We start from the raw sequence: 17,502 nt of genomic DNA, 5'->3' as shown, positions 1-17,502 counted from the left end.
AGGCTCAGACACATGGAATAGCTTTTGTGTGATGAGACAAGTCAACAGAACAGGGCTCCTCTCCACCCTGGAAAGGAGTGCATATAAAGATATAAAATTATAAAGGAACTGGGGAGACCAGAGAAATTACTTTCTACTTCTTATCACACAAAGTCAAGGGGCTCCCAGTGAAATTCTCAGTTTTCAAGCAAAGGGAAAGATTTCTTCATATTGTATAATAAAATCACAGAACTCATTGTGACAAGATGCCCTCAAAGTTAGAGGAGAGAAGGATTCTAAAAGAGGAATTAGACAACTCCACAGAGGACAGCTCCATGGAGAGTCTTAAACACAGTGCTTCAGATAAAGCATCCACATGCATAGGCTCTAAATCACTGACTGGCACACACTCAGCATGCACGGTGAGGAAAGATAACCTAGTACTGGCCCTATTCCCATTCTTTTCTTCTCTCTAAGCATCTAATAATGACCACAGTTAGAAAACAGAGACTGGAGCTAGATGGACCGTTGGTTTCATACAGTTTTCCTACTGTGTTCTTCTATTATTTAGAATATATTGTTATGAGTGTCACAGACAAATCTTAGTATAAAGTTAAAGTATTTGTTTGGGCTTCTTCCCCTGAAGAAATATCATGCAAAAAATCCTATATTCATGCACAGCACTAAATCAAATGGATGAACAAATGCCTTCTGGGTGAAAAGTTATGGATCATCTCCAAAAGCTTATACGGTCAATGAATGGAGGAATTTGGTTTTCCATATTGAGCAATTCCATAATGGAGATACCATTCAGGAGCATAAGCAGGGTCATGATAGTACTTCAGTACATCAGCCAAGATTAGCAAAGGAATGCTGATCTGCAATGGTTAGATTAGAAAGCCTGGCATTAGCAGCCATTTAGATCACAGAGCAGGTGACAGCTTTCTAAAGATGAAAATTCCTGATGCTTGTACCAAAACCGTTTCTGCTCTAAACAATTCATCCTCTGAAATAAACATGCGACATAATTAACACTAGAGAGAATGGGGGAGAACAACGAAATGAATAGAGCTTACTACCAAAATACAAAAGAAACATTCCTGCTTCAAATATTTACAGATAACTCACAGGCATGGCAGTGATACAAGCTGCTGTCATGAGATTAGGCAGAGGTTACAGTAAATGCAATTAAATCAAGCAATGTCAAAATATTGCAGGAGAATCCAAGGCTGCCATTTCACAGCAGCTTTGTCTCTGCAGAAACTCCTAACATGGTCTTGCAAGAATGAAACATGCAACAAGGTTGTATGATGAGATAAAACTTCATTTTATGGGAGGGAAATAAAGGTAACGTTCCCTCTCCCTTCCACCCCTGACCAATAACTACTCTATCCCTGAATTTTATCTTGAACAATCAATAAGGTCCCCATTTCAGAGGAAAACAAGAGATTTTCCTTCTAATTTTCCTTTTATAAAGTGAACATAGAATCAGAGAACAGTTTCGGTTGGAAAGGACCTTAAGATCATCAAGTTCCAACCCCCCTGCCATGGGCAGGGACACCTCACACTAAACCATGCCACCCAAGGCTCTGTTCGACCTGGCCTTGAACACCACCAGGGATGGAGCATTCACGACCTCCCTGGGCAACCCATACCAGTGCCTCACCACCCTTACATCCAGCAGGTTTGTTGGCATCATTCATGAATTAAAAGAACTGTATTTGATTCCATAGTTTTTTCACTAGTACAAAGTACAACCTTACTAAGTTTCAAAGTACAGATTTTAAGTTTAGTATTTCCTTCCTGAAATAATTTCCTTACTGAAATAGCTGATTTGCAAAAGCAGGGGATTCACAGGTGACAAAAGGAGAGACTTGAGCAGACTTTTAGTCACCAGACTAAACAGAGAACCTATGCAAACATGCTGCCAACCTAAGCTTTCAGAGGGAACAACTGCATTATCCACACAACCAAAAAATGACACTTGCTTAAGACAACCAAACCTAGCTTCGAGAAAGGTGGCTTTAAGAAAAAATAACAACCACCACAACATATTTCAGCGAAAGATTTTCATTTTAAACTGCTCCATGATCAGTTGTGGGAGGTAAGGAGAATTCATAAGGCAAAGCAGAGCATCGCCAGATGCTGCAGGACCTGTCAGACCTCAAAGCAAACACTCGATAGCAGTGTTCCAACAGCCCAAGAGCAAACCTTGTCTTTCAAGGCTCATTTTGGCCAGTATCTGAATTTCAGCACGGGTGTTTGGGAATGTGGAATGCATTTATAAGAGTCCCTTCTGTGCTGCAGCTTCCTGGACATTCACATTCTGGAAACTGCTTAAAAGAATAGGAACAAAAAATCTGCATTTCAAAGATCTGCACTTGGGAGAGAAATGTGTGTTCCAGCATTTCCAAGCCAAGTAGAGGATTAAGGTTTTTAATGCACTAGCTGGGAAAGAATATTGGGATAACTGAATTAGAAATGTGAAAGTGGATATACTATTCGTTTCTAATCATGGAAGGCTCTACCACTTTTGGAAAGCAAACAGGGAGGATGGGAGAAGCATCAGTCATGCTAACAGATTTTGTCTTTTTAAACCAATAATTAGATCTCATCAGCTACTTCACCTCAGAAAAAAGAAAAAACAAAACACAAAGTAACATTCACCACACAACTGGAACTACCCACGTAAAGTCACATTCAGTAAGATTGGTGTCCTCATGGTTATGAGCAAATGATTGCTTGTGTCAGCTTGTGAAAACCTAAAGCCACATAACTTAGTCTTGAGAGTTTGCTGGCCTTCTCTTAATACTTGCTGCGATTATCAGGTTTACAGAGGAGACACAGACCAGCTTGGAAACTATAAATCGTTCATGAGTTAGGTAGTTACAGCTGAATCCTTCAATCCTAAGAACAGCCTAAATGTCCCTTTTCCACTAGATATCCAAAAATGTACCTGGAAGTCAGAGCTGTAAGAGAGAAACTGTTCAATTAGATCAGCTCTGGGGGAATACCTGCAATAATATGGGTATCATCATCTATCTTCAGGTTTTGTGGTTGGTTTGTTCTTTTTTTTATTTCCTGGGTGACTGAAATACCATTCTGTGTCAAACTAACCCAGATTTATTGCAAGGAAAATTACCTGGCAAGCCATTAAGGGTTTTCTGTTTCTGAGCCGCTGTTAATTCCCTGACACTGGTTTAAAGGGCTTTCAGAGAAAGCCAATGAACATGGGCATGCTGCTATTTCAAACGCTGGTTTAATGAGACTGTCATGAACTGTGAATAAAAGGCAGTCCTGTGAAGTAAAAGGAATGAACAGAGTCTCCTGTGAGTCAGCTCTGGGACAAACAAGACTGCACCTACAAATTGGGGATTTCCAATTAGCAACACAGTGAAGAGAGAAGCCGACATACAATGAAGCGACTGCAACTGCAGGGCTTAAACACAACTCTCATTAATGAGAGGCAAAAACATTCCTTCTGCACATGAATGAATAAGTGATCAGCATCTTTCAGATGATGGGGAAAAACACCCAAACAAAAGCAGCCATTAACTTTCCCTCCTGATTCTGTTTTGCACAGTGTGGTTCTTTGTCCCAGGCACAATTCCCACTCAAGAATTCACAAAAACATAGCTTTATGGACCAAATGAATGTCTAAAGGATCTTTAAAAGGCTAAAAGGTCTTCCCTAAAAAGAAATAAAACATGTTAAGTCATCATCACCTAAGAAAAACATCATACTCAGCTTTGCCCCCAATTTTCTGACATTTAATGTACAGGAAGCCAAACTACTTCAGTTTATTTGCTGCTTACTGAAATAAACAGGGCCTCTCAATACTGTCATGTATTAATAGTCATGGGGGTATTATTTACTGTCCATTTCCTCTCAGAGGATTTAAAAATAGGGAAAGGGGTGTTTTTCTGTACTGCAGGACAAAAACAACCCCAAAACTGTCCAGAATAGCAGCTATAACAATCCAACAGAGGAAGTAAGATTTAAAACTGCGCCTCTTCTGTTCAAACAAGTGTGCACAAGTGCTCTCATTTCCATACACAAATAAGCCAAGAGTACAAGTAACTGTGGCCCAGTGCCATGCTGAGCACCTGAGCAGAAGAGGCTCCTGGCTTTTGCCTGGCTCTCCAGGCTCACTCATCCTCAAACCCATGCAGCAAGCACAGGGAAAATGCACAAGCTGGGTACAGGGTGGAGGAGAGATGAACCCCCAAAGCTGTCAAAAAGAGGTCAAAAAGAAACCAGGCTTTGCAGCCCATGGAACAGAAACCCATGCAGAGGAAGGGAACAAATAAGCAGCGAGAGTAAGCCCAGATAGCTTGAAAACCCAAGAAGGATCTTGCCCCATAGTCGGGCAAAGCTCTCACAGCAGGAGACTGAACCTATAAGATAGGGGGAGTGGGAAGCACATGGAGGATGTGATACACAGTATCATAGGTGGAGGCCCCTGAACTGGCTGGGCAAGGACTCTGGGGGCCAAAAGTATAGGCTGGACCCTTGGAGAGGGAGTTTATCACACAGTAGCTTTTCAGGAAAGCCATAAGATCCAAAAGGCAAAGCCTGAGAGGCAATGACTGGAAGCAATTAAATGACTAAGTAGAAGAGCACAAGGGAAGATATGAGGGCAGGCTAGAGCAGACAAGGCAGGACAACAAAATGGGGAGAGAGGAAGGAAGAGGCCTCTAGAAGAAGCTGCACATGTTGGGGCTTATTCTTCTCCAAGTCTGGAAAGGAACATGATGTCATTGTGCCTCCTCTGTCAGCAAATATCTAAGGGAAAAAGTCCTCTGTCTCTTAATACTAACTCCTTTAGAGCTCAATCTACTGCTGCCATAAGCTAGTCTGCTTGCTTAAGTGGCAGATGCCAATGGGTTGGATCCAAAGTTTTCAACCCAACTGTTCACACCCATGTGGCTCCCCACTGCATAATTTCTGGCCATTCACTCCACTTGTTTTGAAAAGCAAGGAAATTACACATCCAGAAACTATGCCAAAAGTACTTTAAAAGATTACAGACTGAAGGCAACAAACTGCAAGGAAATAACAGCACTTGGTAGTTTATGCACAGAGAAATTATCAAGATGGTTTTAATCTGTCTCAGAGCAGGACTTGAATAATATGGAGTAAATTGTGCATGGGGCCATGCTCTGGACAAGGAAGAAACAAAATATTGAATGGTTGCTTATTAGCTGAGCCCCATCCATTCTGGACAATGAATAGAGCAGGAATCATGCAGAAAAAAATGTTTGCGATAATATAATTAAAGACTTGTCATAATATAAACACATAACAGGACCAAAATCAAATCAGGCCTTTCTCACCTGGTGAGTACATAATTTTGCATCTAATGATGTCTAAACATGTCTTTGTGTGTGCATGCAACATCAGTCATCATACCAAAGCAGTGCTGTTTTTTGAATGAACTTTAGTTAGGAAGCAATGAGTTCAGTTACTTGCATTGAAAGAGCACTTGCAGATTCCAAAGATGAGACACATAATGCCACAGGTATGCATAAAACAGTGAGTCCTTGGCTTTTCGGGGGTGGAGTCTTAAAACAACCACCACGTCACAAATATAGAGGTAGAAAAGAAGAGTGCATTATTGTGCTTCATCTTCCAGCACATGCCATGGGAACAGAGAGATGTAATTCTCTTCCCAGGTTTACACAAGGATTCTCTGGAAGACACAGGACAGAGCACGTAAATCCTTGGCTGAATCCAAAGCCTTAAGGATAGAGGTACCCACCTCTCCCATGTTTGTAGACTCTAGCAGAGTCTTCTGACGGCCTCAGGTACCATCTCAGCCTGACTATAAATGTCATTACTGACTACAGGTGAAGGAGAATAAGATTCACATATTGCTAGCAAGCATTTCCTACGGAGACATGACAGACACAGCAGTAGCCAGAGCTATTGCTCAGATTCACTGTGGAAAAAATGGTCTAAAGAACTAAGTTCAGAGAAGAGTAAACCACATGATAAATCCACCTCTGCAATACACCTCACCAAGGGGAGCCATGCTTCATTCAAAACTTAAGCCTACTGAATAAAAGAATGGCAGAGCCTTAGCAAACCTGCTACAATTAACAAAAGCTTGCAACATCATAGCAGCATCATCCCACTGTTATCAGGATAACAATGACAGCTATCTGTCATCTTTCAGCACAAGCTGTGCCTTCCTAAGCCTTAGGACTCAGAGCCCAACTTGTTTTCTGCAGTAAAATTGTGTTGTCCAGTTCTCAGTTCAATTTTAAACACCAATTCCCTAAAAAAAACAGCCCAAGACCCATGACAATTCAGCACTTCCTTTTCTCTCCTTTCACACGGAAGCAATCCAACACCAACCTTTGCTCAGAGCATCACAGACCAGGAGCTTGCTCCTTTATGTTCAAAACCTCACAGCCCTCTGGAGATCATCAGTGAGAGAGGAAGGAAGGGCAAAGCCTAGGCTGGCTCCAGTGCTTAATGCTCCAGGTTACTCGTTTTGCTTTCCTAGAGAAGAAAATCATTTTGACTGCTGGACCCCCAGACCTTTTCCACCACAGGTTGAATCCCAAACTCTCCTGGAATTTCTCTGCTAACTATTGTTCTGGCATGTGCAAAGCCCTATATCCCTTCCTTGCTATTTTGCTGTTGCACAGCAAGGACCTTTTAAGTCAGCAACGAGTATCCAGGTTTTTCTTTTGTTGTATGTTTGCCCCTGACCATAATAAAACATTAATAATAGGTACCTTAGTGTTTTCTCATAAGCATGCAGTGCTGTTTACTACTGCACTTTACCTATAAATGCAGCCACCAATGACCTTCACGGTGTGTGAGTGCTACCAAGAACAACTTACTGAAGTTTAACAAAGCTGTGCCACATCTTACAGAAAGGGTCTTCTTCACACTCCTACAACCCAGGCAGTTTCCATATTCTGAGCCACACCTTCCTCTACAAAGCTCCCTCTAAACTTCAAGAAAAGGTAAAGTTTGCACACATTAAATCCTGTATCTGGGAAACTGGTCATGCTATTTTGCATATACTGGTTACGAATCTAGGAACCAGCATTGCACTGCATGGCAAGGGGAAGCATTAAAAAGTGCAGTTGAGACCTCTGCTTTTTGAACAGGAATTTCATGTTAGAGCAGGAAAGTGCTACACTGGCATATCAATTAAGAAAAACCCCATTGTTACACAAGAATTAGAAATAGAAGCACTCAGTGAGGAAAGCTAAATCAACACCAAGCAATTGCTACATAGTCACAAGTTACGTGTGCCAACACTTTGATCCCCTCTTCCTGCTCTTCCTTCATATTGGAGAACAGCGTCTGTTTCAGCTCAAACACCGGCTGCATGCTGTGTAGGGCCCCAGGGAAGGCATGTTATGACCTTAACATGCTTTTCCCCATAGTATGTCAATCTCAGGGCCAGCACAGCCATCCCTGGAATGCACCACATTCTGCAAAGCATTTCCATTTTCCTTCCCCTGTTACTGCAAAAGAAAGGAACATTGCTGCCTGTTTAGTCATCAGATCATACTTATCCCTGCTTTAGCCTGAAGGATTTAATTGAATTTTGGATCAATGGGGTTTTGTGCCTGGATCCCACAGTGCTAACAAGTAGTGAGCTCCCTCATTCTCTTCTGCACATACGCAGATCTAAAGTGATGATGTTGAGCACAGCTCCAAGTACACCTGCTTCTTCTCTCATTCTGTCAGCTGGGGAAAAAAAAAAAACAAAACAAACCAAAACTAAACCACCACAAAAATCTGATATAACAGCTCATGTATGAGGAAAATGGCAGTCCTTAACACCAGTCTACTTGTCCATTCTAAAGGAATGGTCTCACCAGCTAAATCACCACCAGCAGATGCAGTAAAAATCAGGTTTTAGATCACCAAAGATAAACACATTTCAGTTTCAGATGTATCCAAGCTATTAAGGAGTCTTGTTTTTCAAGAAGCTTAGACTGTGGGCTGACCATAGGATCATTGTTCAAAGCTCAAAACCATCAGGGTGATTAGGTGGTATGAGGGTATCCACAGGCAGGACAGCATTTAGCAATGCTGAGCATGAGGCATTTATGAGACGGCATGACTACAATTCTATGCAGCCTTGGAATTAAAAATAGTAAAAGAAAAAAATTTAAAAACCAGATCTCTGTTTTCCATGGTTTCAACAAATCATGAAAAAGAGAATGAGTGACAATAACTACAGACACAACTTGCACAAAGGACTGGGACAACTTGTTTTAACGTATTCATGGATCTGACAAAGTACCACTATGGTGAGCAGTGAAGGGTTGGCACTGATAATGCTTTTTAATAGGACACATATATGTATACTGTACCATCACTGTGAAAACACTAAAGGTCTGGCCTTGGCCCAAACAGAAATACAAGCTTGACATGTAAGTTCCTGCCTGCACTTCTCCATTTGTGTCATACAGAAGTACACATGCTGTCACAAGTCTCTTTCAGGTCTTAAAATTCAGGGAGACAGATCTAACTCGTAATTGATCCTAGCTACCCTGTTTCAGTGTATATGCCAGCATCCTCCAAAACTACAATAAATCATGGTGATAAAACCTCCAATTTCATCCAGACTCCTGAAGGCATCCAGGACTGTAACACCCACATTTACTGAATAGCTGATGAGCAAGTGACAATAAAGAACAGAAATCATTCTGTAATAAGAATTTACATAACTAACTCCAGTTGCTACTAATTAGACTGATTCTCTTAACTCCCCCACTACATTTTCCTTCATTTTTCAGTTAGCTTTAGTAGCAAGATATGTAATAAATTATTATTAAATAGAAATGTAATTGATCACAAGTACTTAAAAGTACCTATTAAACAGTGCACAACTATTATATTGCAATGAAGACCTTACAACTAGCAACCTGGTGCACTAGATAAGGTATCAGCAGCTACTGCACTGCACCCAATCTGCCCTCCAATTTTGGAGTTTTTGAAATACTTAAAATCTTTCCCCCCCCCCCTTTTGCCACAGAAAAGACCTACATGAATCAGAGAAACATCAATCACAGAGGAGAAATTGTGCAATTAATTCTGTGGATTAGACAGTGACTTCAATTTTTCTCCTTCTACCTTTTTTCATCTATAGCAAGAATTTACTTTAGAAAAGATGGATTGTATTTTAATAGAGCAATTGCCTTGAGCGCTTCCTACTTCATATCATATAATCTGCCAATAGCACTAAAGACAGTGTACGGTGTATTTCAACTGTTTTAATCTATCCTATGAGAGGAGTCAGCAAATGGAATTAAGAAGGCTGCAATCAGATGAAGTAGTGGTCATAGACCTCTATGTGAGGTGAACATCATTTTGAGAGTCAGTGAGCTGCAATACATTTAATCTTGCTGTTCCATATGACTGCAAGCATGTTCCATGTGATTGTGAACTGAGAAGATCTCTTGGAATTACAAATGCTGTAGCAGCATATTTAGTTTTTTTATAGTGACTAGCAGCCACTGACATTAGACAAGCAGGCACTGGTCAGAGTGCTCAGGCACTAAGAGGCTGTCTTTCCATGCAACAAGAAGTTATCCTCTAAGCCTTCAGAGGAAAGAGGAATTCAGAGCAAGGCAAAAACTAGCAAAGAAGGTTGCCAGCAGTGTGCAGCATCCATTAACCCATCCCAGGCTTTCTCCCAAGGCTCTCAGGCACAACTCTCATACAAATGTCTGGCAACAGGCTTCCCTCTCAGCCACTGGGACCAAGCCAGCTCTACTTTGGGCATCCCAGAGCGAACCATCATCAAACAGGTTGTTGCAAGTGTGCTGTACACAGTCAGTCACTTGAAAAGAGAAGCTGAGCAGCTTGCACCATGAGAGACCCTTTCAAAAAAGAAAGCAGCTATGTACATGCAGAGCTAGATTTGCCATGTGCAGAAATCCTTCACAACACTCAAAGAGGCAGCTGCCGAAAAGCAAATGCCAGTTGGCAGCATGGATGAGCTCCTCTGAAGGCATCCCACGTGCACAGCCTCTCCAACACAACTTCTGCAGCCTCTGCTGAAGCTGGAAAACCAGAGGCTTTCCCAATGGTGTAAGAAAGAGATGTTCCCAAAAGCAGCGGCAGAGCGAGGGTGTCTGGAAAGAGTACAAAGCAAAGGAGAGGGGAAAGGAGCAGTAGGAAGAAAGAAAGAAACAGGGGTAAAAGAAACAAGGAACAAGAAGATGAAGTAAGACAGGAGAAACAAATGGAAACAAATGAAAATATCAATGAGAAGCATTGAGAGAAACATGGAGAGAGCAAACAGCAGCTGCAACAGCATCATGCTACTCCTCCCCACCAGATCCTAAACTTTAGAGGCAAAATGTCAAAGGAGACTTTTGTACAGCCTATTCTGGCCTGGCATATCAGAAGTTACCAGTTACCAGAAGTTACCAGGGTGACCCATGCTTTCCAGTTGTGTGGAACGTTTGGGATACAGGAGAGTGAATTCGAACAAACAATTTTAGAAGCTGTTCCCAACAGCCAGAAAAGCCTCCGTGCTGCAGCAGCCAGCACTTACCCACTCCAAAAAGCCTCAACTTTGGTACTATTTTTGTGTCACAGATTCCCACACTGAGAGGTAACTGGACCAAAGCCACTCCCTTCCTTGTTAAAAGCAGAATCCAACCATGCCCAAGTCAGACCAATCAAACAAAACACATGCAGGGCAGAAGCTCTCAAGTGGGTTGAACCATTTAATCTGGAGAAAAAAAGAAACCAGACTCTGATATGAGAAGCTACAGATCCTGTGTAATGCTTAAATGTCATCACTACTGATGCAGCAAGATTATTTACAAGATAACCCAACACAAACAACAACAAACAAACAGCTCCTACTGAACTGATTAATGAGGGGTGCTATGTGGGAATAAAACACTCCCTTTTCCAGATTTCAGCAGTGTTGCATGGGGCCTGTTCAGGTGCCAACCATTAAGTGATCAGAGAACTGATTTATCTTCCTGATCTATTTAAGGAACAAAACACTTTCTCCAAGGAATAGGTAGTGCAGGGCAATTTGTTATTACAGGTCTCTAATGAAATCATACTGTGACTGTTTTGTAGTTGGCAACAAAGGACAAGCCGGACAAGGGCTACCAGGGAGACTGTACAAAAGTCAATGTTAAAAGAACACCCCCCCCACGCTCTGACACACATCCATGGGGTGGCTGCTGAGTCACACCACCTCAAATGCTCTTACTAACTCTGCGCAGTTCCACAGGGAGAAGGGCGCCAAGCGCTGGTCCCATGCCAGAGTGTGGCCCTGGATTCCTGCCTTCCCCAGTGATCATGCCAAGAACTGCTGGATGTGACCAGTGAAAATCCTGTTACTGCTCAAGCCTGGCTCTCACCATTACATGCACATTCTTAAGTATAAAGCAGAAGTGGCTATCATATATACTACTTTCATATATATACATAGATATGCATCCACACATACATGTATGTACATCCATGTGCACAAATCATACCTACAGACATGTGTATCACATAATATCACATAATACGCTGCTTACACTGCACTCACTTCAGACATTATTGTATACATGCACATATGTCTCCTCTTCACATTCAAACCAGCATTAGAGCTTTGGCCTTCTGGGTGGAGAAGCTGGGAAAAGGAGCATTGCGTAGTATTGTACTAGGATAGAAAGTCTCAGGACATGGACAGTCCTCAGATATTTTCTTCTTCCCAAGCAGAAGACATACCCTTTGCAATTCCATCCTCTTTCTTTCCTCAACTTTCCTTCCACCTTCCCCTCTCTTCCCTCTCCAGTAGCACAAGAAAAACTGCAGCAGATTTCAGGATAAAAATGGGTAATCCAAAGTTAACCAAAAATGGATAAACCATTTTAACATAGGATCGGCTACAAACTAAACCACAACCCAGCAGCAGGCAGCCAGCAGTACCTCCGAATGGCCCACATGGCTTTGCTGGGCACAGAAAGGCCACTGCTCCGCTGCTCCTCAGGTGATGCCGGGTGGCAGGAGCTCCAGGTGCCCCGGTGAGCAAAGCGATGCTTCCCGTTCTCCCGACCAGCTGGGGGGACCGGCAGTGAGGCAGAGGGAGAAGCTGCTGATTGCTGCACAGGTCTGTGGTGGATCCCCCCGTTTCTCCTGGTAATGCATGCATAGAAAAAAAGAGGGGAAAAGGGGAATAAAAGGATTTAAGGGTTTTTATTTTTCTGATGTACTCATCAAAAGGTTGAGCATTATGAAAACAGCACAACATGGCATCTAACTACAACAGGTGTCAGTTTATTTAATCCAAAATACAAAGTCTTTGCATGCTGGGAGGACAGGATTTATTAGTTCCTAACTAGGTCTATCAGAAGAGATCTGACAGCAACAGAAGATGAGCACTCTTGTATCAAGTTGTTCTCTGGTCCGCTGGTAAGATGGGAAGCACTGTAAGGAAGAATATGGTGATATTTCTAATTTTTTGATGCAGAAAATAATTGTGTGTTTTGCCTCTTTTAAACAGAAAACAAATCTGTCCAGGTTGGGGGAAGGAGCAGGAGGAGGTGAGTTTTAGCAGCATGTGGAAGAATGCTGGTTTTCTGCCCCTAAAAAAGTTATCAGATCCTGAGCACCAAAAACAGACAGAAAACCAGAGCAAATATGAGAATGCAGCACACCTGGACTACAAAGCTTCATTTCTGCATGCTAAATAACTGCCATACCTGGGCAACTGGATGCCACTGAAGCAAAGAAATAACCTGGATAGGCCACTGGAATGTGAACCTATAGGGAGGAGATGAGAGGAGGGAGGAGGAGGAAAGTACAGATTTTCCCCCACTTAATTGACATTTGTGTTACCTTTAGCCAGGCAGCTCCTGGAGCGTGCCTGGCAGACTGTAAATGCAAATGTCAACAAGCATGCCTGCTGTCAGTCCCCAGAAAACTGCTCGCTGGCTGCTTGCTCACCAGTTACACTGTTATGAATTACTTATCTGGTCAAAATAGAAGTCCTCTGCCAATCCACTGTACCTGCACTCTCATTGCTATTGCTGCTAGAGAGCTGAGGGAAGGCACAGGAGACTGAAAGTGGTCCATTCCCCATTAGGATCTAGAGGAAGAGCTGAAATGGGTAGGAAGACAGGATGCTCCTGAAAGAGGAGAATGAGAATCCCTCTTCTCCTCCCTGCATATGCTGCTTTCACATTGTGACAACTCTGGTACTCCCCAGACCCTTCTGGAAGCTGATTTAATTACTACTGCAGAAACACAAATTCAGTGTCCTTTTTTATAGCCTAGATACACTAGCTCAACACAGGGGTGTGACAGGCTCCGGAGCCTGTGGGGCAGCCCCGTTGGGACCTTAAGAGGTAATGGCAAGAGCAAGACCTCCCATTCTCAGTGGCAGTAAGCTTTTATGTTTGCTCATGAACAGATCTGCACCAGGTATGGGTTTGGAGAGAAATGGATAAAAAACAGCTTCTATCAAACAAAAGGCTTTTAATGGAGATACAGAATAGCAGTTATTTGTGACACTAAGTGGGTGAGGGATACAAACTTCAAAGTATTTGATTTTTCTCCACTGACTTCTGAGAGCTGTTAATTATTCCAGTCATTCCAGAACTGGCTGAATATTTTCCCTCTTTTTCCATTCTGTAAGGACAGAAAGGATCAAACCTGATTTTGCTACTAAACATCATATGATATTCTAAAACTATGACATTATGGCTAAATAATCAAGCAGACATTGTAACTGGAAGGAGGTGAGCCAAAGAAATTGGAAGATGTTGATGTTTCACTCAGAACTCCCATAGAAAAAAAAAACAGGTGCTAGTCTTGCCAGAGTGAATTGAGCATTTTAGAGATCAGTTCTTCACATCTGCTCTATCTACCCAGCAAAAGTTACCAGGCAGCAATAGAGTAACAACCTCCACCCCTAAAGACTTGTCAAATGTGTGCCATTGAATTCAGTGGGGCAAGTCCATCTCCCACAGTGCTGTCTGTAATCATATATATTTTGCACACACAGGTGGCAACATCTGAAAAGCACAGCGAGTTACTTACAGCTTGAGTCCATTGCAGGAGAGGGAAAAGAAGTCATAAACCAAGCACACACCAAACACAGTGACTCCAGTTTCTTTCACCAGCATTGCACATGTCCCAAGGAATAAACTAAGCAGCAAAAAGAATGGGGAGGCAGTGGGAGGGAAATGTTCCCCAACATAAAGCTGATCCACACTCCTGAAAAATAGATTTGATGTAAATATTTTAACTTTCCTGTTATTTTCCTGTTTACTACATTTACACAAATACTGACACACTTTTTCCTTAATTTCTTAAGATGCTGGTAATCAGTGACACAAACAATCTACACTGTTCACTGATAAATGAGGAAGGGTTTAGACACCGGACAGGAAGGGAAAACACAAATATTGAGAGGTGCACCAAGAATGTGAGCAGAGAAGGGAAAAAAGACAAGCTGGAAGAAACAGAGGAAGGCAGAGTAAGTGCAGAGACAGAAAGGGCAGAAAAACACCTGCTTTCCATCATCTAGAACACACATACTTAATTCTCCTTATGTGACAAAATGTACTATGTAAGCAAAAATTCCTCCATCCCACCCACACCCCCCTGAGCCACAGATGTGTCCTAATCATTAGTAGACTGGGCAGCAAGCCTGCAGAAAGGGGAAGAAGCATCAAAATCACACAGGCAGATTCCTGCAGGGTCACTGCCAGTTTTATGGCTTTGTAACCTTCTGATGAAAACAGCACTGCAAACAGCCCAAGAGGGATATAAGCAGTTTTTCCACGTGACCACAAGATAGTGCTATTCCTAAATGAAGTAACAATGGAAAAGGGGCAGAAACCCCATCCAGGTAAAGCTATTCTTTATCTATACTTGTTCAGTCACAGTTTTAGGGCATGGACCAGCAAATGGTGCCAAATGTTCATCTGAAAAGGGTAAATAATGTCTAGATGCAACCCTTAACTCTTTACGACCATGTATTTCAGGGTCACAGCATGTATTTCAAAGGCAGCCATGTGTCCTTTCTTCGCTCTACACATGGAATATTGACCTTAGTTGAATATATTTCTTTACCATTTTTTAGCCCTACAGGCCCTCCTCTAGTGTATGCTCAGCTGTAACATCAATGGAAGAGGGGACCTTAAAAAACTGACTTCTCTTTTTCTGTTTATAATGTTCTCATAAGCATCATTTATTTGGCACCATGGCTGAAAACAGGGGCCGAGGCCCTTCCATGTAGTAGTGCTGAGAGAAGTGCCTCTACTAGCAATCAAAAAATGACAGGTTACCCCTTTGTCTCCTCTGACTACAGTAACTCATATTATCACAACCAATAGCAAGGATTCATACCTATTATAGGAGAGAAAAGCCAACAGAAAGAGTAGGCAGGCTAGAACATCGGCTCTGCCTACTATACCTGTTACCTGAAAGGAAAAGAGACACACAGGTATAAAGGCACATCTATAAAAAGGCATGTGCATTCAGTGAGCATTTCAATGATCCATGCTAACTGCTACTATTTTAAGCTTTCTATCTTCCAGTGTTATCCTCCCTCAACATAGTGAAATGTCACTTGGTTAGCCTAGAATATGCTCAGTTTTGTCTACTGCATTTCTCACTTGGCAAAATAAATGAGTAAACCAACAGTTCAGTCATTCTTTAATTTCTTATTAAAATATTAATAAAGTTGCAGAGAGAAATGCCAATTTTAGGGTTATGTTTTAATTTTGTATAATAAGGCTCAAATGAGAAACACATCCAACTCCCAGAACTGAGATTTGTTAAAGGAAAACACTCATGAAAGAGCAACTCTTTGGAGAAGACCTATTATATAGAAGTGAGTTAATAATTCATATCTGAATGAACTTTATCACCAATAAGCTATGCAGTGATATGCAATTTATTCTCTTTCTTAACAATCTGAGTTTATGGGAGTTTTTTCTACACATTAATTAACCAAATCTTTTTATCAGAAAGGGAATACCGAAGAAGAATGCATAAACACTTTCTGGACAAACTATTTCAATATTCTGTTTCACAAAGATCTAAAAATTGCCCATAAAGCCAATAAAAGCCCTTTGAAGTCTCGCCTCTTTTGAGATTACATAATTAAGCCATATTCAGTGCTCTGGCATTTTTTTTTAATCTTTTTAAGTTTTGACCCAGACAAAAATAAATTCAAAGAGTGCCTCTTCTAAAACCTCCCTCATAATATAAAGCTGTGTTATCAAAAGGAGCCTAGCTGCTTAGTTCACACGAGAGCAGCACAGGGAGTAACTGTAAAGCTCATGGCTTTTTGTTATTAAGGTAATCTCTCCTTAGAAGTTCTCAGCCGCAGCAGCCATTTCCCTCGCTCATTTACAAGGGCTCGTAATGAAAGCGTGTGTACCTCACTCAATCAATGGTACCTCAGCTAATGAGTGCGTTTCTTTTAAGTATGGGTAGCTGGACATAGCGTTTCCTTCTCAAAGACTCATTTTATCTACAGAAGTACCTCCCAGCGCTAGCAGACTGCAGTTTTAGCGTGACTATGTCATTAACTGTTTCCTTATAATGAAATGGAAAATGTCCAATATGAGCTGTTGCTCTGTAAACTTACCATGACATTTATTAAGCTAACAAGTCATACTGAAGATGATACTCCTAACTTTCAATTGAAATCAATACAAATCAATCCATGGGCCACATCGCCTCAGTCTGAGCCATCTCCTCCAGTATACGCACTAATACTCCCTTCACTTTCTCTACCTTAAATTGATGACTATAGGAGATGACTGAAGGCATGCAACAACGTCCCAGCAGGAGAGCGCAGCCTCACTGAGGTCTTTGGTTTCAGAAGACTCAACATTTTCATCATCTGAATGACTGTCCATATATTCCCACCATCGCTGATTAGGAGCATCAATAAGGATTTAGTGCCAGAGCAGAGAGATAGCAAGTATGAATATGCTTTTTCTCTTAATGACTCCTGCAAATGATTTTAAACATAGTATATTCTCACCTTTCCTCCTCCACAGAAAAAAAATCACAAGTGCCGTATCTATATGACTCAGAGCTTGCTTTAAAAACAAACAAAAATATTTTAAAGTATACATTTATCTTTAGCTTCTGTGTCACCCATTTTTTGTGTGTCACATACTTACAGCCTCGGTGTGAATGGGATGCACAGCAAAGAACAGCGCCGTGACAAAAGCAAGTCGACAGTCCTTGAACACAGCTTTGTCACAAGTGTACATCAGCACAAGAGTCACTAGACAGTGTAAAATTACATTCACTGCGTGGAAATAAAAGGGGTTCATACCAGCCAGCAATATGTTTAATCTGTAAGGAAACAAAATGAAACCATTACTAGACTGGAAAGGTCTTGTAATAGCAGGACATATTTCAAATACTGTAAATAGTGCTTTCTTTGCCTAATCTGCAGTCTTTTAAGTGCTATTAAACTAATTAGTGCAAATAGCTCTGAACTTCTGGTTTATCTGATTAAAGAGAAACCACTTCCCCAGTTTTTTAAATACA

General features: G+C 41.5%; 1 protein-coding gene across 1 annotated transcript in view; it reads right to left on the bottom strand.

Moving 5' to 3' along the window:
* TMTC1 (transmembrane O-mannosyltransferase targeting cadherins 1) overlaps nt 1–17,502 on the bottom strand; it is a 145,526-nt gene that overhangs the window by 116,120 nt on the left and 11,904 nt on the right. The window contains exons 2-5 of the mRNA XM_034063247.1: nt 17,127–17,304; nt 15,334–15,407; nt 14,020–14,196; nt 11,908–12,114 (exon numbers count right to left, since the gene is read on the bottom strand). Coding sequence (XP_033919138.1) covers nt 11,908–12,114; nt 14,020–14,196; nt 15,334–15,407; nt 17,127–17,304 — 636 coding nt within the window. The remainder of the gene's footprint in view (nt 1–11,907; nt 12,115–14,019; nt 14,197–15,333; nt 15,408–17,126; nt 17,305–17,502) is intronic.

The sequence above is a fragment of the Melopsittacus undulatus genome, chromosome 5 (assembly GCF_012275295.1).
Source record: "Melopsittacus undulatus isolate bMelUnd1 chromosome 5, bMelUnd1.mat.Z, whole genome shotgun sequence".
Taxonomy (NCBI): Eukaryota; Metazoa; Chordata; class Aves; order Psittaciformes; family Psittaculidae; genus Melopsittacus; species Melopsittacus undulatus.
This window is presented reverse-complemented; position numbering and strand designations above follow the sequence as displayed.